At 40.8% G+C, this 23,694-nt stretch overlaps 1 protein-coding gene across 1 annotated transcript; it reads right to left on the bottom strand.

The window, feature by feature from the left end:
• Positions 1 to 8,391: 8,391 nt before the first annotated feature.
• Positions 8,392 to 23,265, bottom strand: FETUB (fetuin B). The gene is made up of 7 exons (XM_004003061.6): positions 22,933 to 23,265; positions 22,494 to 22,604; positions 20,905 to 20,992; positions 18,532 to 18,701; positions 17,718 to 17,819; positions 9,972 to 10,061; positions 8,392 to 8,940 (listed from the first exon to the last, which is right to left on the bottom strand). The coding sequence occupies exons 1-7, from the start codon at positions 23,158 to 23,160 to the stop codon at positions 8,566 to 8,568; spliced, it is 1,164 nt and encodes a 387-aa protein (XP_004003110.1). The 5' UTR covers positions 23,161 to 23,265; the 3' UTR covers positions 8,392 to 8,565.
• Positions 23,266 to 23,694: the final 429 nt, after the last annotated feature.

Below are 23,694 nucleotides of genomic sequence, written 5' to 3' on the forward strand. Positions count from 1 at the left end.
CATTATTATATATAGTTTTTTAAATTAAAAAATTGGGAGTAAATGTTATCTGGTTCCTTAATTTCTGCTCTGGGAAAAAATTTTAAAGGAGTCAGAAAGTTCCCCAACTTGAGACAATGTTTTGTTCTCCCCAGGCTTAACCACAGGCTACAGGCAAATGTCATTTCCATCTACCCATCACTAAATTTATCAGGTTCTAGGGCTTGAAGACAATTCAGATGTGAGAAAAAAAAAAAATCCACCTTCAAGTGGAAGGTTTTGCAGACAATATCTGACCAATACTTGGTGTTGAAATGACTGTGGAATAAAGGAGTGAAGTTCAATCCCATGGACGGAGGAGCCTGGTGGGCTGCAGTCCATGGGGTCGCTAAGAGTCGGACACGACTGAGCGACTTCACTTTCACTTTTCACTTTCATGCATTGAAGAAGGAAAGGTCAACCCACTCCAGTGTTCTTGCCTGGAGAATCCCAGGGACAGGGGAGCCTGGTGGGCTGCCATCTACGGGGTCGCACAGAGTCGGACACGACTGAAGGGACGTAGCAGCAGCAGCAGCAGCAGCAGTTCTGATAAATCCCAGTCTCTTGATATCCTTTAATTTTCATATTATTTGATCAAAAGAATCACACTATGCTTTTGTGAAAAATTAACAGAAATCTCAATTACATAGAATTGGGAAACCAGAAGGGGGAGCACTCATGCCCTGTGACAACTGCTGCTGCTAAGTCGCTTCAGTCGTGTCCCACTCTGCGACCCCATAGACGGCAGCCCACTAGGCTCCTCTGTCCCTGGGATTCTCCAGGCAAGAACACTGGAGTAGGTTGCCATTTCCTTCTCCAATGCATGAACTGAAAAGTGAAAGTGAAGTCGCTCAGTCGTGTCCGAGTCTTAGCGACCCCATGGACTGCAGCCTACCAGGCTCCTCCATCCATGCGATTTTCCAGGCAAGAGTACCGGAGTGGGGTGCCATTGCCTTCTCCAGAGCCAGAGCCCAACAAACAAGAAGAGCGACTTCTGTCCTGGCAATGGCTCAGCCAATGAAAAGTCACAGACTCTGTTTACTACAGCTCTCTCAACTTTCTTTTCCTCTTTATAAAAGTTTTCCTTCCCTTGCTGTCTGGGGAGTTCTCTGCAGCTCTCTGAGTTTACAAACCCTAAATTGCAATTTTCTGCTGATCCCATCTTCACTGGAGAGATAGCTGGCAGTGTATTTGTTTCAGACCAACATTTTGGTGGCCTGTACAAGGCCCAGAGAAGATGCCCAGCAGCTCCAGGTTTGGTGAACAAACAGGTGTGGTATCCAGTTGGACCAATTGTTGCTCATGGCTTTTCTTGCCCAGGAGTTTGAAGGTATAGCTTTCTTCCGGATTTGAGCTTATACCTTCTTTGCTTTCTTCAGTTCAGTCGCTCATTTGTGTCTGACTCTCTGCAACCCCATGGACTGCAGCACGCCAGGCCTCCCTGTCCATCACCCACTTCTGAAGTTTACCCAAACTCATGTCCAAGCTTGAGTCAGTGATGCCATCCAACCATCTCATCCTCCATCATCCCCTTCTCCTCTTGCCTTCAATCTTTTCCAGCATCAGGGTCTTTTCCAATGAGTCGGTTCTTCGTATCAGATGGCCAAAGTATTGGAGTTTTAGCTTCAATATCAGTCCTTCCAATGAACACTCAAGACTGATCTTTAGGATGAACTGGTTGGATCTCCTTACAGTCCAAAGCTCCAGACTTTATTCAGCATCTATTTTAAGGTTTCCCCTTTCTAGTTGTGGCCTTGTTCAGCATGTGAAGTTGGCTCTTCTGCCTAGCTTGAGATCAGGCTGTTTCACTGAACCTGGCTAGGCTTCACCTATTCCCTTTGGAACAAATGTTGCTTCAACAAAGGATACCTGAAGCTGGGTATCCTTTGACTCATTCCTCAGGGAACAGGGGATTTTCTTCTGAATCAGTGCAGAGTTTTTCAGCCTTTGGCATACTCCTTTGGAAGCACTGTCTTCTAGAGACTGGCTTTAAAAAGCCTTCAGTCTGGATCCTTCAGACTTTCAAGGTGTCTCAGTGGTAAAGAATCTGCCTGCCAACGCAAAATGATGCAGGAGATGTGGTTTGACTCCTGCATGGGGAAGATCCCCCGCAGGAAGAAATGGCAACCCACTCCAATATTCTTGCCTGGAAAATCCCATGGACAGAGGAGCCTGGCGGGCTATAGTCCATAGGGTCACAAAGAGTCAGATACAACCAAGCACACACACACACACACACACACCCACACACACACACACACAGATACTTATACTGGATCCTTTAGGATCAAGCTATCTCCTTAAGACTGGCTGGGATTGGCCTGCTAGCTGTTTGAGCTATTTGTGCCATAAGATATTTGAGTTGTTTGAAATTGTTCTTTACTGTAGAGGAAAAACTCTAAGAAATGGGATCTCAGTTATACAAGTATTTTTTCAAGGTGCTCCCCATTACAGAGATTCCTGCTGATTTTATGTCTCAACACCTTCTCAACACATTCATTTCTAACTAAGTAAATGGACTTGACCAAGGCAATTTAGAATGCCAGTGGCAATTGTGGGGGACTTTTGAAATTCACAAATTTAATTTCCTTAAAATCGAACCGGACCACAAGAGGTCAAAAATTTCCAGAACTGAGTGGAATGCTAATTTCACTTGTTATTTTGAGACCTCTCAACTGTTATCAGGAGTCTGAAATTGCCTCTACAAAAGATTAACTGAGGCAAACAAGTGATGGAAGAAAGGTAAAAGGGCTCCCAAAGCCTGAAGCTCTTCTTCCTTGGTTTCTTTGTCCCAGGCGTTGCCTCTGGCATCATATTCTTCTTTCTTTTCTATGATGCCTGTGCCTCCAATATAGCTTCCAATCCCTCAGACAAATTCTCCCACCAAACCTTCCTTTTCCTCTGAAACTGCCCCCACTCCCTTACCAGCTTGGTTTCTCTGACTTTTATCAGCTAGTTCATATGCTCATTGGTGAAGACCAGCTCCAGTTTTGGATGAAAACCACTAACTGGGGAAGGCCTGAAAAGTCTCTAGAATTGCAGCTGGGAGTCTAGTCCACTGACTTATCATAATATATGATCAGGCTTAGGCAATCTCTAACAACTTCATTAAAAAATTCCCAGGGATTTTCCAAAGTCTGTTGATGGGAACAAAATCCAGGCTGGCAAACAAAACTCTGATGAACCAGTTCATGAATATCACAGTAGACTTTGGATTCTGGTCTTTCATACGATGTTGACTCCACATGGGTAGCTTTTAACTCTATGTTTATTAATGGGCTGAACCAGGATCTTTCCCTCCTAAAACAAGGATCAGGATAGAATGCAACTATGTATGCTCAGATTTATTGAATCTGGCAAACCAGCTCTCTCATTCTCTAGATGAGTCACCTCCAAGGAAGATAGCCAAAATCTTAATATTCAACTCCAAAAAATGAAGGCACCTAAATGAAATGAAAACCTTCCTGGCTTCCTCTACTATTGCAAAGGATCAGGACTTTGGAAAAGAGATTGTTACAAATTTAACTGCTTTAGGTACCCTCAGCCCTCTAACCAGCCTTTCCAGCATCCTCCTGATTGTCGATGATGAAGCTCCAAGGAACTATAGGAGCTCTTCTCAATAATCCCTCTTAAATGCCTTAGAGAAACATTTTTCTGGATTGGGGGTGAATCTTTTCCAGTCCTAAATGACACTAGAGCCATACTATTTTTGTACTTAATATATATGTTTTATTGAAGTATATAGTTGACTTGCAATAGAGCCATACTCTTTGTTGTTGTTATTCAGTTGCTAATTCGTGTCCAACTCTTTGCAATCCCATGGACTATAACATGCCAGACTCTCCGGTCCTTCACTATCTACTGGAGTTTGCTCAGACTCATGTCCTTTGAGTCCGTGATGCTATCTAAACATCTTATCCTCTGTCACCCACTTCTCCTGTCCTGAATCTTTTCCAGCATCAGAGTCTTTTATAATGAGTTGGCTCTTTTCATCAGGTGACCAAAGTATCGGAGCTTCAGCATCAGTCCTTCCAATGAGTTTCTGGGGTTGATTTCCTCTAGAATATACTCTTGTACTCAACCCAAAGCTATAGACAGGACTTTCCTTGAAGCACTAAAACAGTTCAGACAGTGGGGCACCCCAGCGAGCCTCAAGAGGTTCCTGTGTCTGAACTCTGAACTCATTCCCTTTTGTTTAGGCCTTTTGAGAGATATTCACACTTTCCCATTAGTTCCTCTCAGTCATTTCAGTCACTCAGTTGTGTCTGACTCTTTATGACCCCATAGACTGCACTACTCCAGGCTTCCCTGTCCTCTGCCTTCATTAATTTATTAGAGGCTCCTTAGAGAAGTATACTGGAATGTCTCTCTCCAAAAAGGGGGGCATAATTCTAGAAAACTGACAGTCATCATCAAAGTGACCCATGAGGTGAATTAAATGATCTTTTGATCTTTTATTTGTTCCATCTCTGACAGCAGTAGAGCAGATTCTGGAAACACTGATCATTTGTCTCTATTGAATCAGCTACCACTTTCCTTATGGGCACAATCCATAGTATACTTCCCATCAAGATTCAAGTAGATCCCTCAAAACTTCTTCCCAGAATTAATCAATACCCTATTTGTAAAGAAACCCTTCAAGGCATAAAGCCCATAATAGAAGATTACAAGGCTCAAGGCCTCATTTTCCCTTGTACATTAATAGCTCCTGCATACTTCCCATATTACCGGTAAGAAAATCTAAGGACCAAGCGTTGAGATTTGTCCAGGAACTCTGAGCAATAAGCAACATTGTTAACCCTCATACCTTACTAACATCCATTCTCACTGGAAGTAAATTTTTTTTTACTGTAATTGATTTATGCCGTGCATTCTTCAGTATTCTAGTTAATGAAGCTAGCCAGTACCTTTTTGTCTTTACTTGGGAAGAAAAAATTTCACCTGGAAAGCAATGTCTCAGGGTTATACTGACAGTTTTCTGAAGCCTGATCTAAAATATTCTTTCTTTATTTTGATTTTTGGCCATGCCATGGGGCTTGTGGGATCTCAATTCCCTGACCAGGGATTGAATCCTTGCCCTTGGCAGTGAAAGCGCAGAGTCCTAACCAGCAACTGCCAGGGAATTCCCTGGGCTGAAGGCTGATCGGGATGATAGAAAGTTCCCTAGGGGTTTTACTTTGTTGTAACAGGTGGATCCTTTTCTTCTTTGCTGTCTTTCTTAAGCCTTTTCACAGGAAGACAGCATCCACTTGCTAAAACTTTTAGCCTTAAAGGGACTTAAGGTTGTCAAGGAAAAATTGTAGTTTGTCCAAAACCAGGTTTGATATTTAGAGCATCTGATAACAGAACAAGGTCTATACTGAGATCCAGAAAAGACCTCACAGTGTCCTAAGTCCTATCAGACCTAAAACTAAGCACAGCTGTAAGGTTTTCTCAGGCTAGTTGGTTATTAATGAAATTAGATTCCAAATTTCTTTCTTATGGCCAAACCTCTATGTTTTATTCAACAATAAAGGTTGCAGTTTTGTGGGAAGAACTGACAACACAGTCTTCAAGGCCTTAAAGGAGAGTCTGATGAACTCTCACTTGACTTCAGGCATCCCAATGATCAGATTCCCCTTTGCCTTTTTGTACGTGAAGAGGAGGGGAATGCCTTAGGGGACTCACCAAAAACACAGGGACCACCTTCGACTCGCAGGGTATTGTGGCCAGCAGCTGGATCCTGTGGCAGTGGGACACCTCCCTTGCCTTAGAGCGATTACAGCCACTGCCCTTTTAGTTAAGGCCACTGAGAAAATTGTCTGGGATCCTTGTTTTTGTACTTCACACAGTTGGAAGCCTCCTGAACTCTTATCATGCTCAACATTTCTCAGCCAGTCACCTCACCTCTTACGAAGTCCTTTTGTTAACTGTTGCTCACATAACTCTTTTATGTTGTAATAGCCTTAACCTGGCTATGGTTCTGCCCTCACTGACGAAGTCCTTTGGGAGTGCTTAATGCTGATAAAGCTGATCCCTCTAAAGACCTGTGGGAAATTCCACTGGGAACACTAGTTTCTCACGGTTCGCTGATGGGTTTTATTTGAAGGTGACAATGGCAAATATTGTCCTGGGAATACCTTTTGTTCTCCTTTCCATGGGGTTGAGGCAGCATCTTTACCTAAGGCTACTTTGGCCTACCAGGCTGAATTATATGCTCTTACACAGGCTTGTTCTTAAGCCAAGGACAAAACTGCCATTATTTATATTGATGGTAGCTATACTTTCAGAGTAGCTCATGATTTTAGAATCTCATGGGGGAAAATGCAGCTTCCTTACTTCTCTGGAAATAAAATGTTTTAATGGCTCCTATGTTTAGGAATTATTAAAAGAACTGCTTTAACCTATTGCTTTAGCTATTATTAAGATCCCTGGGGCATTCTAAACCTGACTTTCTAAGAGAAATTCACCTTTTTGAGATTTCTGCAAGGAGTGCTGCCCTTAAAGGGACCAACAGCAGCCAAACCCCTGTCATGGTCCAAAGGGATATTTCGCAAGTGATAATTTAGAAAAACTAGCTACAGAGGCCCCAAAACTGGCCTCAGAAAAACAAAAAACAAGATTTTTCAGCAACTGTCGGTTTGGTAGAAAGAGAAATCTCTAGTGTAGACCAAATAACAGCCCAGTTCTACTGGCAACTCTAAAATTCGCACTTCTCACCACTGTACGTGCATTAAACCGTTGGTATCCTTACAAAATAACTTCATGAACCAACACTGGGTTTCAGGCAGCTTGCTCCATCCAATGGATATAAGAATATTTCAGTCATAGTTTGCATGTTTTCACACCAAACTGAAGCCTTCCCTTGCAGACAGGCTACTGCCTCTTCTGCGGCTAAAGTCCTCCTACGAAAGATTCTCCCTATCTGGGGAGCTCCTCTTAAACTTCAGAGTGATTGAGGAACACAGTTTACTTGCCAGGCGTTTTGATAAATATGTGCTGTTTGGTCGCATTTACACTGTCATTGTGCTCACCACCCTCAATCCTCTGGCTTGAAAACATCGTTAAGACTCATTTGGACAAATCTGTAGAAGCCCTCCAACTACCTCGACCAAAAGCATTGCTATTGGTCCTTCTAGATCTCAGATCTGCCCCTTTTGGAACTCAAAATTCGCACCCTTTGAGATGGTCACAGGACACCCAATGCACTTGGCTCCTGCCTCTTTGCACCCACAGCTGATAAAGGAGAGATATTCCAATACTGCAAAGGGCTAATTGTTTCTATTAAAAATATCCATGTTTCGGTAAAGCAATCTTTTCATGCTGTGCCCTTAGGGAAAAAAAAAAACCTTAAATATCATACCTTGCTGGAGATTTTGTTTGGTTTGAAAAGACGTCATCGGAGGAACTATCCTTCAACCTTATGGAAAGGCCTCTATCAGGTACTGCTAACCAGCTCTTGTGCCACCAAACCCCAGAGAAAAGACTCTTGGATTAACATGACACATCTAATGAAAGTGCCAAACCCTAATTGGACCTGCCCATCATCTGGTGACCTGAGAGTAAAGATTTCCCAGAACGGAAGCAAATGATGTCTGATGAGACAACTTTCCAAAGATACTCAGACCAGGCCTGTTGGAAGTTTGTTAACAGAATTTTGATGATATAATGCTTCAGATGATCTGCAATGTCTAGGATCTTGACAAAATATTAACTTTAGATGAAAGGACCTGAGAGTTCCCTACCCTTTTATGTCATTTAAATGCAACCTAAATAGGTTTGTAATCTTTGTACTTTCCCTCCAATCTGAGACACTACACTCAGGAGAGCTCCTTCCTGACACTGAATGACAAAAAGCCATGAAAGTCAGAAAACCCGACTCTTGATCAATGGTATTTTCAGAGAAAGATCTTGATCAAAAGGGGAGAAATGTAAAAAAAAATAATAAACCAGAAACCTCAATTAAATAGAGTTGGGAGCCAGAAGGAGGAGCTCTCACCTATGACAACAGCACAGCCCAAAAGGAAGAAGAAAGACTTTCCCTTCCTGGCAACAACTCAGCCAAGGAAAAACCATGGACTTTTTGTTTAGTGTGGCCCTCCCAACTTCATTTTCCTCTCTATGAAGGCTTTCTCCTTCTCTTGCTGTTTGGGGATTTGGTGTGGCTCTCCACAGTTGCAGATCCCAAATCGCAATCCTCTACTGTCCCTTGAATCATCTTTGCTGGAGAAATATCTTCAGTCTATTTGTTTTAGGTCAACATCAGAATGATGAAGATATCTGTAAGGCCCTACATCAGAGACACTTGGCTAAAAGCAAGAAGTCATTACAAAGAGAGAAGCATCTATGCATGGCATGAGGCCTTGGATGGTTTAGGAAGGGGGTAGCCCAGTGTGCAAAGTGAACAGTTGAGCTTTATTCCCATTTCTGGCCAACATGAGACCAAGAGGAGTCCCAAAAACTTACTTTATTAGCCTGCTCTGTTCGAACTGTTTTTCTGTCCCCTTTTCCCCACCACCTCACATCTCCTGCAGGACAGTACTTCCCCAGGAATCCTCTATATGGTTCTCATGGTGGGAGAATAAGAGGGTTGTCCTTCTGAGCTGGTCCTGGACACTCAGCAGAGCGCTTTTCTTTTGAGGGGAAGGGCAGGACAACCAGCTTCACCTCCATGGGCTCCAGGAAGAGGAAGGAGACATCCAGGGGTTCTCCTTGGGGATTGGTGGTTAGATCCAGCTGCACAGGGAAGGTCTCAACAGGGTCCTTTTCCTGGGAACCTTCACTCTTCTTATCCCAGTCAGGAAGGTACTGGACAGACCCTTTGAGCACAGCTTTGGCGGGTGAGTTGGTGGAAGCTGTGTTTTGCTGTTGGGGCTCTTCTGCCTTGGAGGGGTTTGCAGGTCTCTGGTTTACAGCAGCGTTTTCACCTCTAGGGGTGGGAGCCTGAAAAGAGAATGCTTTCAAATAAGGGAATGTCCTCCAGGAAAGTCCCTGCTATGCCTGGTACTAGATTATGCTGTTTGATACCTTTCTGATGGAATTCTCAAAAGGAGATTAGCTAGATGGGCCTCTGATAAAAGGGATAAAGGGAATTCCCTGACATCTAGTGGTTAAGACTCTGGGCTTTCACTTGCCATGGGCCAGGGTTCAACTTCTGGTTGGGGAACTAAGATTCTACAAGCCATGTGGCCTCCAAAAATGTTAAATAAATAAAGGGTTAAAAATCAGAACAGGTAAGGGCTAGGGGAAACCAAAGCCTTTGGAAACTAGACTGTAAATTTCACAAATTTTGGAGCTGAACAATGATCCAGAGAGATAAGATGGCTTGTTCAAAGTCCCTAATAAGCTGCCTCCCCACTCCTAGTAGTGGTGGCGGAAGCCACCTTTACTGATTGCTTTATTCTGTGCCAGGCCGAGAGCAGTCCCCTTCAATCAGATCCTCTGACCTATGTCTCATGGGGATCTGAAGAAGCTAGGTGTTGCAATCCCATTCTACAGAGAAGGCATCCAGGACTCAGTGAGGTAGGAACTTTTCCATGTCCACATAGCTTGTAGGAGGCAGAATAGGATTGGAACCCAGGTGGCCTGTCTTAGCCACCTCTCATATATACCAGGCTGCCTCATGGTAAGTGCTTAACAAATACTTGCAAAAAGGGATTCAGTATCTCCCTGGGAAGAACTTCTACCTATGGTTCAGGATAAGACTCTTTGGGACACTGAATTTAATGTCACAGAGGGCTGAGCCATTCAAGCTAAATGAGTCTTACTTATGCTGTAGGGAACATGCTGTAACTAAAAGAAAGTGTAGTAGATCTTCAGTCAGCTACCTTGTGGATGTGGCCTTAGGGCATCCTGAATAAAGTGGTGATCATGGATTTCAGGAAAATAAAAGGAGAATGTAGGGCAGAGGCAATTAAATATAGATCATCTGCTCTTTTATTCACAGAAAGACAAACAACTTGACTAAAAAATACCTGTGAATTAAAGAAGGAGCAAGTTACGGAGATCGTCTTGCCCGGGTTTCCTTGTGATTGACTCAGAGAACCATGGCAAATACCAACAGGCTAAAGAAAAAGAAAATACAGTATTATATGTGCACATGTGATCATAAGTGGAATCAACTTCATTTTTGCTTAGACACACAGCCAATCAACACTTTTATGCTGCCATGTAATAGGTGGTGGTGGTGGTGGTGTAGTCACTAAGTCACGTCCAACTTTTGTGACTCCATGGACTGTAGCCTGTCAGGATCCTTGGTCCATGGGATTTTCCAGGCAAGAATACTGAAGTCAGTTGCCGTTTCCTTCTCCACTTGATCTTCCTGGACCAGGGTTGAATCTCTGTCTCCTTCATTGCAGGCAGATTCTTTACAGACTTAGCCACAAGGATCTGAGCCAATTCTTTTGGAGGAAGAAATGGCAACCCACTTCAATACCTTTGCTGGGATAATCTGTGGACAGAGGAGCCTGGCAGGCTACAATCCATGAGTCACAAAGAGTCAAACACAACTGAGGACTGAGCACAAGCCAACTCTTAAGATCATCCCTACCAATCAATCACCCAGACTAGGCTAAATTGCCTCCAACGAGAGAAACTCAGGATTTCTTGAGAAACGAACTCTATTGGAAAACTCTTTGTATTGAGCAGAAACCTATGTCTATAGGACAGACACAGAAATCCGGATCTCTTTCTCGGCCATACTTCTATCCTTGCATCAGCTAGAAAAATCGCTTTCATCTCTCATGCAGCAGCCCTTTATGTAGGTTTCCCCTGAGTTTTTGCTTCTCAGACAAGACTACTCTCAGCTCCTTAAATTTTATTTTAAAATAAAATGTTTATTTTCTTATTATAAATGTAATAGTTATTTAGAATAGGATAAATAAGAAGAAAATGAAAAGATGCATGAAAGAGATCCATTTCCTACAGTGATTTAATTTCTTTTCTTCTTACATTTTTCCCAATGAATACACACTTTTTCTTCTAGAAAAATAGAATTATACCGTACATAATATTTTATAACTCTTTTGTCATTTAATATGTATAATGAAAATCCTTTTTATGATACTGCATAGTTTTTCATGATTTTCTTTATAATGGCTACCTAATATTCCTCTGTGTTATTTAACAAGTTCTCTTTTGTAAGACAGTGGATTAAATCTAAATTGTTGTGTTTAAACATTTTCACATATCCTTAGGGTACATTCTTAGAAGATAAATTTTAGACTCATAGAGCATGTACTTTTTCAAGTGTAAACAGAGGGCCAATGCAAAGCAAGAGAAAACTACAACTACAGGTCCAGTAATGTGAAAAGAGGAACCAGAGATCAAATTGCCAACATCCACTGGATCATGGAAAAAGCAAGAGAGTTCCAGAAAAACATCTACTTCTGCTTTATTGACTATGCCAAAGCCTTTGACTGTGTGGATCACAATAAACTATGGAAAATTCTGAAAGAGATGGGAATACCAGACCACCTAACCTGCCTCTTGAGAAACCTATATGCAGGTCAGGAAACAACAGTTAGAACTGGACATGGAACAACAGACTGGTTCCAATAGGAAAAGGAGTACGTCAAGGCTGCATATTGTCACCCTGCTTATTTAACTTATATGCAGAGTACATCATGAGAAACGCTGGGCTGGAAGAAGCACAAGCTGGAATCAAGATTGCTGGGAGAAATATCAATAACCTCAGATATGCAGATGACACCACCCTTATGGCAGAAAGTGAAGAGGAACTAAAAGCCTCTTGATGAAAGTGAAAGAGGAGAGTAAAAAAGTTGGCTTAAAGCTCAACATTCAGAAAACGAAGATTATGGCATCTGGTCTCATCACTTCATGGCAAATAGATGGAGAAACAGTGGAAACAGTCTCAGACTTTATTTTTGGGGGGCTCCAAAATCACTGCAGATGGTGACTGCAGCCATGAAATTAAAAGATGCTTACTCCTTGGAAGGAAAGTTAGGACCAACCTAGATAGCATTTTCAAAAGCAGAGACATTACTTTGCCAACAAAGGTCTGTCTAGTCAAGACTATGGTTTTTCCAGTAGTCATGCATGGATGTGAGAGTTGGACTATAAGGAAAGCTGAGTGCCAAAGAATTGATGCTTTTGAACTGCGGTGTTGGAGAAGACTCCAGAGAGTCCCTTGGACTACAAGGAGATCCAACCAGTTGATCCTAAATGAGATCAGTCCTCTGTATTCATTGGAAGGACTGATGCTGAGGCTGAAACTCCAATACTTTGGCCACCTGATGCGAAGAGCTGACTCATTTGAAAAGACCCTGATGCTGAGAAAAATAGAGGGCAGGAGGAGAAGGGGAGGGCAGAGGATGAGGTGGTTGGATGGTGTCACCAACTCGATGGACATGAGTTTGGGTGAACTCCAGGAGTTGGTAATGGACAGGGAGGCCTGGCACGCTGAGGTTCATGGGGTCACGAAGAGTCGGACACGATTGACCAACTGAACTAAACTAAACTGAATGTGAAAAGACTTTAGACTCTTTTCTCTAATCCTCTCTTATTCTTCTTGAAACTCAGAAGAGCCACAATTAAATAAAAGATTTCAGGAGGGGTAAAAAGAACAAAAGGACAGGCCTTGACTCCTTCTTCACAGCAGGTCCTAAGCTCAAGGTCAGGCTTGAGCCTCAGAGAGGAAAACGCTTTGAATTGGATATGAGATAGAAGTTTTGATTTAGAATTGACTAAAAGGAATTTTTTAATAACTAAAAGTGAATCTTAATAATCTAAGTGAAATCATTCTTAATACTGAAACTAGTAATAAGAACTAGAAACTAGAAAACTATGTGATCTGCTCAAGATGGTATCAAAAAGTGAGACAGGGAGATTCCACAGAAGATGATGAAGATGTTTTCCCAATTATTTTTTAATATTCAATTGACTGGTTATAAAAGTCTTAAAAAAATTTATTTATTTGGCTTCATAGGGTCTTGGTTGCAGCATGTGAGATCTAGTTCCCTGACCAGGAGTCAAACCACAACCCTCTGCATTGAGAGCACAGAGTCTTAGCCACTGGGCCACCAAAGAGGTCCCTATAAAAGGCTTTTGAGAGACATAGTTCAGATTCAAAGACACAAACAGGTTGAAAGTTAAAAGATGGACAAAGTTTTACAATGCAAGCAGTAATCAAAAAGAGTTGGGAATGACTGTACAAATATCAGACAAAATTGATTTTAAGACAAAAATTGTTACTAGAGACAAAGAAAAACATTTTATAATGATAAAAGGCTGAATTTATTAGAAAGACACAACTATAAATATCTGTGCTCTTCACAACAGATCCCCAAAGTACATAAGCAAAGCCTGACAGAATTCAAGGAAGCCATAGGTAATTCAACAATAATAGTTGGAAACCTCACTTTCAGTAATGAATAAAACAAGTATGCAGAACATCAACAAAGAAACAGAAGTCTTGAATAACACTATAAACAAACTAAACCTAACAGACAACTACAGAATGTTTTACCCAACAATTGCAGAATACATTCTTCTCAAGTGTACATGGAAATTTCTCTAGGATATACCTTAGGTTAAACGATAAAACAAGTTTCAGTGAATTTAAAAGAATTGAGATCACACAGAGTACTTTCTCCAACCACAATAGGATGAAATTAGACATGAATAAAAGAAGGAAACTGGAACTTTCACAAATATGAGGAAATTAAATAACTCTCCTAAGTAACCATTCGGTTAAAGAAGAATCACAAGGAAAATGAGAAAATATTTTGAGATGGATGGGAACAAAAATAATGTGAATAACTTGTGAGAATCAATTCAATCATTGCTTAGAAGATAATTTATAGATGCAAATGCTTTTGTTAAAAGAGAAAAAAGATTGTAAATCAATAACCTAAGTTTCTACTTTAAAAAGCCAGAAAAAAGAAGAGTAAACTAAGCCCAAAGCAAGCAAAAAGAAGGTTATAATAAAGATAGAGAGGAAATATATAAACTAGAATCTGAAAAAGTAAAAGAAAAAAATAATTGAGACTGAAAATTGATTTTTTTGGGGGGGTGAATTAATAAAATTGACAACGTTTTATATAGACAAAAAAAAAAGACTCAAACTACTGAAATTGAAATTAAATAGGGTACAACACCTTCAATATTTTAGAAATAAAAATGAAGTACTATAAACAATTGTATGCTGTCTAATTAGATAAGTTAGATGAAATGGATAAATTCCTAGGAAGATATGAACTACCAAAACTTGCTCAAGAAGAAATATAAAATCTGAATAGATTTATAGCAAGTAGAGAAATTGAATTATTAGTCAAATGAACTTCCCACAAAGAAAAGCCCAGGCCCAGATGGTTTCATGGGTGAATTCTACCAAATATGTAAAGAAGAATGAGCACCAATCTTTCACAAATTCTTCCAAAATAAAACAGAAGAGGGAAAATTTCCCAACTCATTTTATGAAGCCAATGTTACACTTACATGAAGATCAGGCAGAGACAACACAGAATAACTACAGGCCAATGTCTCTTATAAATATAGATTTAAAATCTTTAAAAACTGGCAAACTGAATTCAGAAACATATAGAGGGATTAAACATCATGATCAACTGTGACTTATTCCCAAAGCACAAGGTTGTTTTAACATACAAAAATCATTGGTATATACAATACTAATAGATTAAAGGAGAAAAAACCCAAATGATTATCTCACTAACACAGGAAAAACATTTGGCAAACTCTAGCACTGTTTTTCAATAAAAACATCTAACAAAACTAGGACTAGAAGGGAACTTTCTCAACTTGACAAAAAGCAACTATAAAAAGCCTACAGTTACCATCATATGCAATAATGAAATGCTGAATGCTTTCCTCCTAAAATCAGAAATAAGATAAGGTTGTTTGCTCTTCCCACCTCTATTTAACATTGTACTGGAAGTTCTAGTCAGGAAAGTTAGGTAAGAATTAAAAGTCATTCAGACTGGAACAGAAGAAGTAAACAATATCTCTTTGTAGAAGACATGATCTTGTATATAGAAAATCCTAAGGACTCTACTAGAAAACTGTTAGAAATAATAAACGAGTTCAGTAAGGTCACAGGATACAAGGTGAAAATATAAAAACCAACTATATTTCTATTATATTTGCTATGAATAATCCAAAAATAAAATGGAAAAGTCAAATATCTTATATCAGCATCAAAGACAATAAAATACTTAGCTCTACAGAAAAAGTGAAAGTTTTTTACACTGAAGACTACAAAATATTGTTTAAAGAAATTATGTAAGTCCTAAACAGATGGAAAGACTTCCCATATTCATGGACTGGAAAAATTAGTATTTTTAAGAGGATAGTACTTTCTACATTTGGTCTAGAGATTCAGTGAAATCCCTATCAAATTTTCTGCTTTTTAAAGATAGAAACTGACAAGCTGATTCTGAAGTTGACATATAAAAATGCAAGGGATTCAGAATACTCAAAGCAATATTGAATAAGAAAACAAAATATGAGGGCTCACACTTCCCATTCAAAATTTACTACAAAACTACACTGTTGGAGATAGTGTGGTACTGGTACAAGAATAGATATGCAGATCAATGAAATAAAATAGAGGGTACAAAAATAAGCCCTTACCTTAATAGTCAATAGGTCTTTAGAATGCATGTCAATACAATTAAATGGGGGAAACAATAGTAATAGTCTTTTCAACAAATAGTGCTGGGGCAACTAGATATTCACAAGCAGAAGAATGAATTTGAACCTCCTAACTCATACCATATACAAAAATTAACTCAAAAATGGGTCCGAGACTTAAAGCTAAAACTATAAAACTCTTAGAGGATTACATAGGAGTAAATCTTAGTGATCTTAGATTAGACAATGGATTCTTAGATATGATACAGAAAGCACCTTCAACAAAAGAAAAAAAAAAAACAGGATTTCATTAAAATCAAAAACTTTTGTACTTCCAAGAACATCACCAAGAACAGAAATGTATAGAAAAGTCAGATAATGGGAGAAAATATTTGAAAGTCATATATCTGATAAGGGAATCATATTCAGAATATGTAAAGAATTCTTACAATTCAACAATAAAAAGATAAATAATCCAATATTTAAATGACAGAGGATTTGAATAGATATGTCTCCAAAGAATACATACAAATAGCCCAAAAGCATATTAAAAGATACTCAATATCATTAACCATTAGGAAAATTCAAATATAACCAAAATGAGAGACTACTTCATACTCAGTAAGATATCTATAATAAGAAAGACAGATAATAGTAATGCATGCGTGAGTGCCAAGTCATTTTAGCCATGTCTGACTCTTTGCAACCCTAGGGACTGTAGCCTGCCAGGCTCCTCTATCCATGGGATTCTGCAGACAAGAATAATGGAGTGGGTTGCCATGCCCTCCTCCAGGGGATCTTCCTGACCCAAGGATCAAACCCACTTCTCCTACATCTCCTGCATTGGCATGTGGGTTCCTTACCACAAGCACCACCTGGGAAGCCCAGATAATAATAGGCATTGACAAAAACATGGAGAAATTGGAACCCTCACACATTGCTGATGGGATTGTTAAATTGGTGTAGTCACTTTGGAAAAGTTTGCTGTTAGTCAAAAGGTTAAACATAGAATCCTCATGCATGTGTGATTAGTTGCTTAGTCATGTCTGACCCTTTGCAACCCTGTGGACTCTAGCCCACCAGGCTCCTCTGTCCAAGGAGTTCTCCAGGCAAGAATACTGGAGTGGGTAGCCATTCCCTTCTCCAGGGGATCTTCCAGACCCAGGGACCAAACAGGGGTCTCCTGATTTTCAGACAGATTCTTTACCGTCTGAGCCCCCAGGGAAGCCTAGAATTCTCATATGACCCAGCAATCCCACTCCAAGGTGTATACCCAAAAGAAATGAAAACATGTATATACATAATAACTTATAGACAGGGGATTCCCTGGAAGTCCAGGAGTTAGGATTCAGTGATTTCACTGCCATGAGCCTGGGTCAACCCTTGGTTGGGGAACTGAGGTCCTCTGAGTGATGTAAGGGGAATGACTGCTAATGGATGTGGAGTTTCTTTGAAGGTTGATGAAAATATTCTAAAATTAGATAGTAGTGATGATGGTTCAACTCTTTGAATAAACTAAAAAGCACTGAATTGTACACCTTAAAATGGTGAATTTTATGGTATATGGTATGTGAATTATATCTTAATAAAACTTTTATTATAGCTAAGTGAATAATGAGGGGAAACAGCTTGCATTTTGCCTAATTGTGCAATAATCCACTGTGCCAATTGAGATTCCTACCAGGTGTGCCTCAGATGGTTTCAAGGTGGTACATTTGCCATCTTGGCTGCTTTCTTTGAAATAAGTCCTGTTTGATTTCATCCTTCTTAATAAAGAGTGGTCCAAGGAATGGAACATCATGATGTATTCCAAATGTAACTGGTTTTGTTCAGTTAAAAGTGAGGCCACTACCAACCACTGAGAGATTTATCTATATTTTATAGCCTCCTGTGATCATTTTTTGCCAAGGCACCACATTGTTGATGAAAACTGCATTTATGATCAAATGTTATTGCATCTGGGCCATCTTTAACTAATCAGTTGCTCCTTAAGGTGAATGAAAGTGTCCTGTGCACTACAACACATCATGTGTAATTTTACACATTATGAATACACATAGATGATCTGTGAGCACAAATCTTGAGTTATGAAAATATTCAGCAATACTCACCACAGAGTCAGGGGACTCCAGTGCACAGCTGCTACCCTGTGACTTCGTACATGGTGATTCTTTGATCAAATATTCCACAAAGTAGGCAGGGCCAAACACCCACTAGTATGAAACAAGAGGTGAGAAATGAAAATCAAACCTTCCCAAGTGGTGCCATGACTCAGCTTTGACAACATTAGGTTTATAGAAACCACACATCCCCAGAGTCACTGTCAATAAAGTTCGCTTTTTGTCCCTGTAATCCCCACCATGACCAAACCTTGTATTATGATTTTGTTATTTAGAAAATGTAGCTTTTTCCATACCTTTCTTCCCTTCTTAAGGATTTAAATGGGCTCAAAAACCTTCCCTTGGGTGAGCTTATTTTTCCCCATGTAAATTTGTTTTTAAGTTAACTTTTCTCCATATGATAGATACCAACACAATCCAGATACAAATGAACACTTCCTCTAACCCATAAAACTCAATATGCACTCCTGTATTTAAAACACAGAATAGAAGTTGACTTGCTAAGTGGTCTGTGGTCAACCAGATGTGGGACTGTGGTAATAAACAGTGAACCTAAGTAGAATACCCCATGGAGACCATGAGTCCATTACCCTTCTTGCCTTCAGAGCAATGAAATGAAATCATATCACACAATTCTAGTGGAAATCCCCAGACCAACTCAGAAACTAGACACAATTGAATGTGCATCAAGGTTACCAAGGTAGGAAATGAGGAAAAGGCTCTTAGGATCTAATCGAAGGGAGTGCCTTGATAACCATGGCAAGAATTATGAGACACGCTGTTGTAGCTGATGTTTCAGACTCACCTGACTAAAAGTCTTGGTGATTTTGACAACAGAATACTGCTTTGAGGGGCTCCTACTGTTGTATTTTGCAAGAGACTCAGTAGCAGTTTCCATGTACCTGGGGTTTGACAAATCATAGGGGCTGGTGCTGGGGCAGTCAGGGCACATCATGATGATCGCTCTTCGAGAAACTATAAATGCCGAAGAGAGCAAGTTTAAAATTAAACTCCTTAATGATGCATAATTATGTAAATCATGTGATCACAACAGAGATAGAGATCAAAAGGAGAAAAGATACCAGTGAGCACTGTCAAGGACGGAGTGGGAAAGCATTATTTAGAAATTTAGCTTTCTGCAGAGTGTTCTACAAGGAGCATGTATTACTTGCATGATTTAAAAAGAAACAAAGCAATATTTTTTTCACCTTACACAAATCTTTTTACCCTAGAAATTTAGTTTAAAAACACATAATATAGGACAGTTGACCCTTGAACAACATGAGGGTTGGGGTGCTGACCCTCCACATAGTCAAAAATCCCAGTTTAACTTTGTTTTGAGCCCTCTGTATCCGTGGTTCTGTACCCACAGATTCAATCAACCAAGTATAGTGTAGTATTATAGTATGTATTTCATGAAAAAAAAAATCCATGTATAGTTCAAACACATGTTGTTCAAAGGTCAACTTGTATTGGTATTACAAACATTTTCCCAGTTAGCTCACTGTCTTCCACCATCACTGCCTCTATAAAGAGAACGAGTTGGGATTTCTTTACTGTCATGTTCTATTCACCTTTTAGTCACCAGCACCTAAAATAATGTCTGACACATGGACGGTGCTTAGTAAGTGCCTGCTGGATGAATGAGTGAGTGAATGACGTATGGAAGGTGGAAACACACCCTCTTTGGCTAGACAATGTGCCTGAGCTGGTAAACAGAAGTTGATCCAATCACTGTATGACTGAATAGGTTAGTCACACTAATGATACCGCTAGAATGTGTGACTGGGAGGGGCTGGGGGTGGCATAACTAGTGTAAAAGTCACACTAGGAAACTTGTCTAGCAGTTGTTCTAACAAAGCAAACACATTGCTTTCATCAACTGTGGTTTTATTTGGATGTATTTGGGTATATTGTTGGTGAGTGACATCCATAGCTTGTCACTCCCAGGCACATGTCATTGCCTGACCTCCCATACCTCTGGTACCTAGGACTTCCATTTCAGACTTGATCTGTTTTATTAGTTGTTGTCCTCGAATTTATTTTAGGTGAGTCTCATCTTCACAACCAGGAAGGTTTAGCTCTGTTGCCTTGTCCTTCAAAGGAACCAATGGTATTGTTATCACCGAGACCTTGTTAGAAATGCAGAATCTCAGGCTCTACCCCAGATCTACAGGAATCAGAATCTGCGCTTGAATGAGATCCCTCAAGGGAGTCACATGCACTTAATAGTTTGATGAGTAGCCATCCTATTTTCCCATGCTGTGGATGCTCACTTTTCAGGACCCAGAATGAATGTATGTATTTGTTCATTTATTCAATGATATTATAGACTTCTTACCCTTGATAGGGGGAGGAGGAAATGGTGACCCGCTCCAATATTCTTGTCTGGAAAATTCCATGGACCGAGGATCCTGGCAAGTTATAGTCCATGGGGTTGCTGAGTCTGACACGACTGAACCCGCACACGCATACACACACCCACTTGATAGGAACTGGGGGAGAGTTGTAGCAGAGAGGAAGAAGGGATAAGATGTTCTACAAGATATAAGACAGAGGACCCCAAATCCAGGCAGTGCATGGTCTGTGCTCCATGAGTGGTTAGGGTAAAGTTGTATAGGGATGTAGAACAGGAAAGCACTATTTCTTGCTTGTTTCTGTTCTGTTTTGTTTTCTTGAATAGAGAACACAGTAGAAGAAGCAGCCTCGGCAATGATCTTTAAAGAATGCTTAGGAGTTCCAAGGGCAGAGGTTATCCGTGGAGGGTATCCTCAGCAGAGGGAGGAACACAAACTGGATGCAGAGATTGGAGAATGTGACGTGTGTTCAGAAAACAGTGAGTCATCTGGTTGAACGGAGTGCAGAATCGGTACAGTCAGTGAAATAAGGCACAGATAGCTAGAAAGGAAGCCTGGGGACCAGTCATGGAGATTGTGCCATTTACATCAGACTGAAAATTTAGGATTTGATGTAGGACACAAAGTAGAGCTTTTGCAGGTTATTTAGAAAGATTAATTGTGGGAAGAGGAGCAGTGCAAATGCTGGATATACAAAGAACCTGGCTTTGGGATGAATAAGAAGTGAGGATGGAAGAAACCCTATACACTACAGCATAGGAGAGTTAAATGCTCTGTTTTCATCTGTTATTAAAGTGAAAAAAATGAAAGTGATCTCTTACCTGGGCGAAGAGTACAATTATAAGCAGGTAAATAGAAAATTCTTTTTTCCTTATTAATGTAAAATATTGCTTTGCATTGGCCATAAACCTAGAACCAACAAATGCACTTCATGACACAGTGGAATGAACTAAGACTTTAAAAAATACCCCTGAAATGAAACTGGACATTTCATTTTTAAGGAACAAGAAACTCAAGGTCAATTTTCATAGTTTTTGGGTAGAGTAAACTGCCAGCTAATCATTAAACAATTTAACCTTCACCTGAGACACAGCTTGACTTCTTCCCAGCCTCCTTCCTGCTTAGACATGACTGTGTGTAAATGAGCTCTAACCACAGCCAAGTGAGCAGAAGGGATGTATATCCACTTTTAGGTCTAGCTTGTAAAGCCCTCCCACATGCTATCTGCCCTCCATTCTCTTTCCCTTTCCACTGCTTGATGCAATGAGCATGGTGACCACTGAAGCTACAAGGTGAAGCTACAGAGTCTAGGGAGCCACAGCATGGAAGTATCCAGTCTCCAAATCACTCCTGGAGGAAAGCCCCTTCCTCATCAAGGATTTCTATTTTAAACTTTACATGAATGGGAAACCAAGTCCTATCATTTTGCAATTGGTATATCCTTTTTGGTATATGTGTTATAGCAGCTCCTGCTGCTGCTGCTGCTGCTAAGTCGCTTCAGTCGTGTCCGACTTTGTGCGACCCCATAGACGGCAGCCCACCAGGCTCCTCTGTCCCTGGGATTCTCCAGGCAAGAACACTGGAGTGGGTTGCCATTTCCTTCTCCAATGCAGCTAGTGATGCACAAATATGTTTTGTCTATTAAGCTGGTGCCTAACAAACATAATTCACAACAGGGTATATAGACTGGTATATAGACTGTTTTGCTTTCCCAAACCAGGTAGGTGCAGTTTGGCAAGTTTGGTTAAATGACTAGAAAAAGACATCTTTGCCAAACACTTCACTTCTAGATACTTATATCACATTTATATCACATATAAAGTTTCATATAAATTAATGAAAATAATCTCAGGATAGATGAAAACTGATGATGCTCTTTTCAAGCCTCTTCAATGGCCATCTTTAAAAGGATCAATTCTGACTCCCTTTAGGTTCTGTGATACTATGAAATCCTTTCATAGCACCTCTGAGAGCACCCATACCACAGCCCTCCCTATCCCCAGCCTCAAATCTCATATAAGTGTTCTTGAAAACAAAATAAAGAAAACTAAAACAAATTTCAAAGCTCCCCTGCCATTGCTTCTAGTTTTCCTTAAACATACATCCAGAGCATTATACCTCAGATCTTTGCCCCTCAACTTAAGCCTAGCTCAGAGCCTACAGGAAGGTTTTGGAGGCAGAAAACAGTTTGGGGGTAACATTTCTATTCTGAGGTCATGACCCCAGTGGGAGCGTCAGAAACCCTGTCTGATTAAATTCTTTCTTCTATCAAATTGAAATAACCACATAAGCACCCTGCCCCAGAGATTATAAAGAGGGACATTTAAAGATGGCACATGTTGAATAATCTTCATCCCGTAGACAGAGGACACCTAGTTTCCCCCCTCAAGCTCCTGGGGAAAGTACTCACCGATTCATGAAAGATCCTCACTCCACAGTTCTTCCATGATGTCCTGCTGAGCACATGGCAGCCAGTCTCTAACACGTCCAGTGTGAAATAGAACAGAGATCCCAGACCAGCCTGTGCAAGGGGGAAGAGAAATGCACAACCCACATGAAGCAGAAACCTCTAATGACCAGCCAAGAAACTCTGTTTTATGGCAAAGCCAAAGGCTCTGATGTTTGTGAAGTGTTCCTGTAAATGATGGGACACGTTTCAGAGTGGATACCATTAGCACTTGTTTCAAATACTACTAAGAGGCAGTAGCACCCTAGCAGAGGAGAGCAGCGTGTACTCAGCAGGTTTCTGACTCGGAAAGCAACAGCCAACAGGTGTCTCTGCGTTCCCATGCCCTGGCCAGCCTCCCCAGCTTGTGCAAACACCTGCCCCACCGGGGACCACCACTTACCTCCTGTCTATGTTCACGGGCATCGCTCACTCGGTTGAGGCTCAGCACGTAACCATCCTTTCGGTCCCTGTTGATGTCCTGCAGGATGTCATTTGCGATATCCAGCACATAGGAGCTGTTGCAGTCAAGGGAGAGGAGAGGCGAGGGCCTGGCGGCTGGCTGGGGTGGAGAGGCAGCCCCGCAGCCCATGGCCAGGGTGCAGAGCACCAGGAGTAGGAGCACACTCATCCTATGGTGAGAAGGGGTGAGTGTGCGGAGCTGCAGGAATGAGGCTGTTTGTAGGATCTTGAGGCCAATTTGAGCAGCTTTGTAATCGCAATCTAAACCAGTGATCCGGATATGAAGCACAATGTTCTATTTTATCTCTGAAACTCCAAATGTAGATTTCGCTGAGTCAGTACTTTGGATGGGATTTGCCACTATCTATAACCTTAGACCCCAGAGTAATCTCACATTCATGTGTACCTGTTACCCAAGAAATCAATACAAACACTTGGGTCAAGGCTCCTGGGAGATCGGTATTGAATTCTGATTTCTGTTCAAGGCTCTAGCTGAGTCAGAATAGGAAGACTATCACCTCCTCTCTCATTACCCCTAACACCTTGCCTCCAGTCAATGTCCTGGCCACACTCACCTTTATTTCAGGCTTGGAGCCCAGAATCAGTGGTAATGGTGCTCCGTGACTTCAAACTCCACAACCTGGGTTCACCATTCTTGTTATATCAGAAAAAGGGCTTTAAGCCCTTTAAGCCCTTCATATAC

This window comes from Ovis aries, chromosome 1 (assembly GCF_016772045.2).
Source record: "Ovis aries strain OAR_USU_Benz2616 breed Rambouillet chromosome 1, ARS-UI_Ramb_v3.0, whole genome shotgun sequence".
Taxonomy (NCBI): domain Eukaryota; kingdom Metazoa; phylum Chordata; class Mammalia; order Artiodactyla; family Bovidae; genus Ovis; species Ovis aries.

Coding starts and splice junctions, on each gene's coding strand:
- FETUB (XM_004003061.6), bottom strand. CDS start 23,160: ATGAGTGTGCTCCTACTCCTGGTGCTCTGCACCCTGGCCATGGGCTGC. Junction 22,605..22,932: donor CCCGTGAACATAGACAGGAG/GTAAGTGGTGGT, acceptor CCCCTTGCACAG/GCTGGTCTGGGATCTCTGTT. Junction 8,941..9,971: donor GCTCCTTCTTTAATTCACAG/GTATTTTTTAGT, acceptor TTCTCTTTTCAG/GCTCCCACCCCTAGAGGTGA.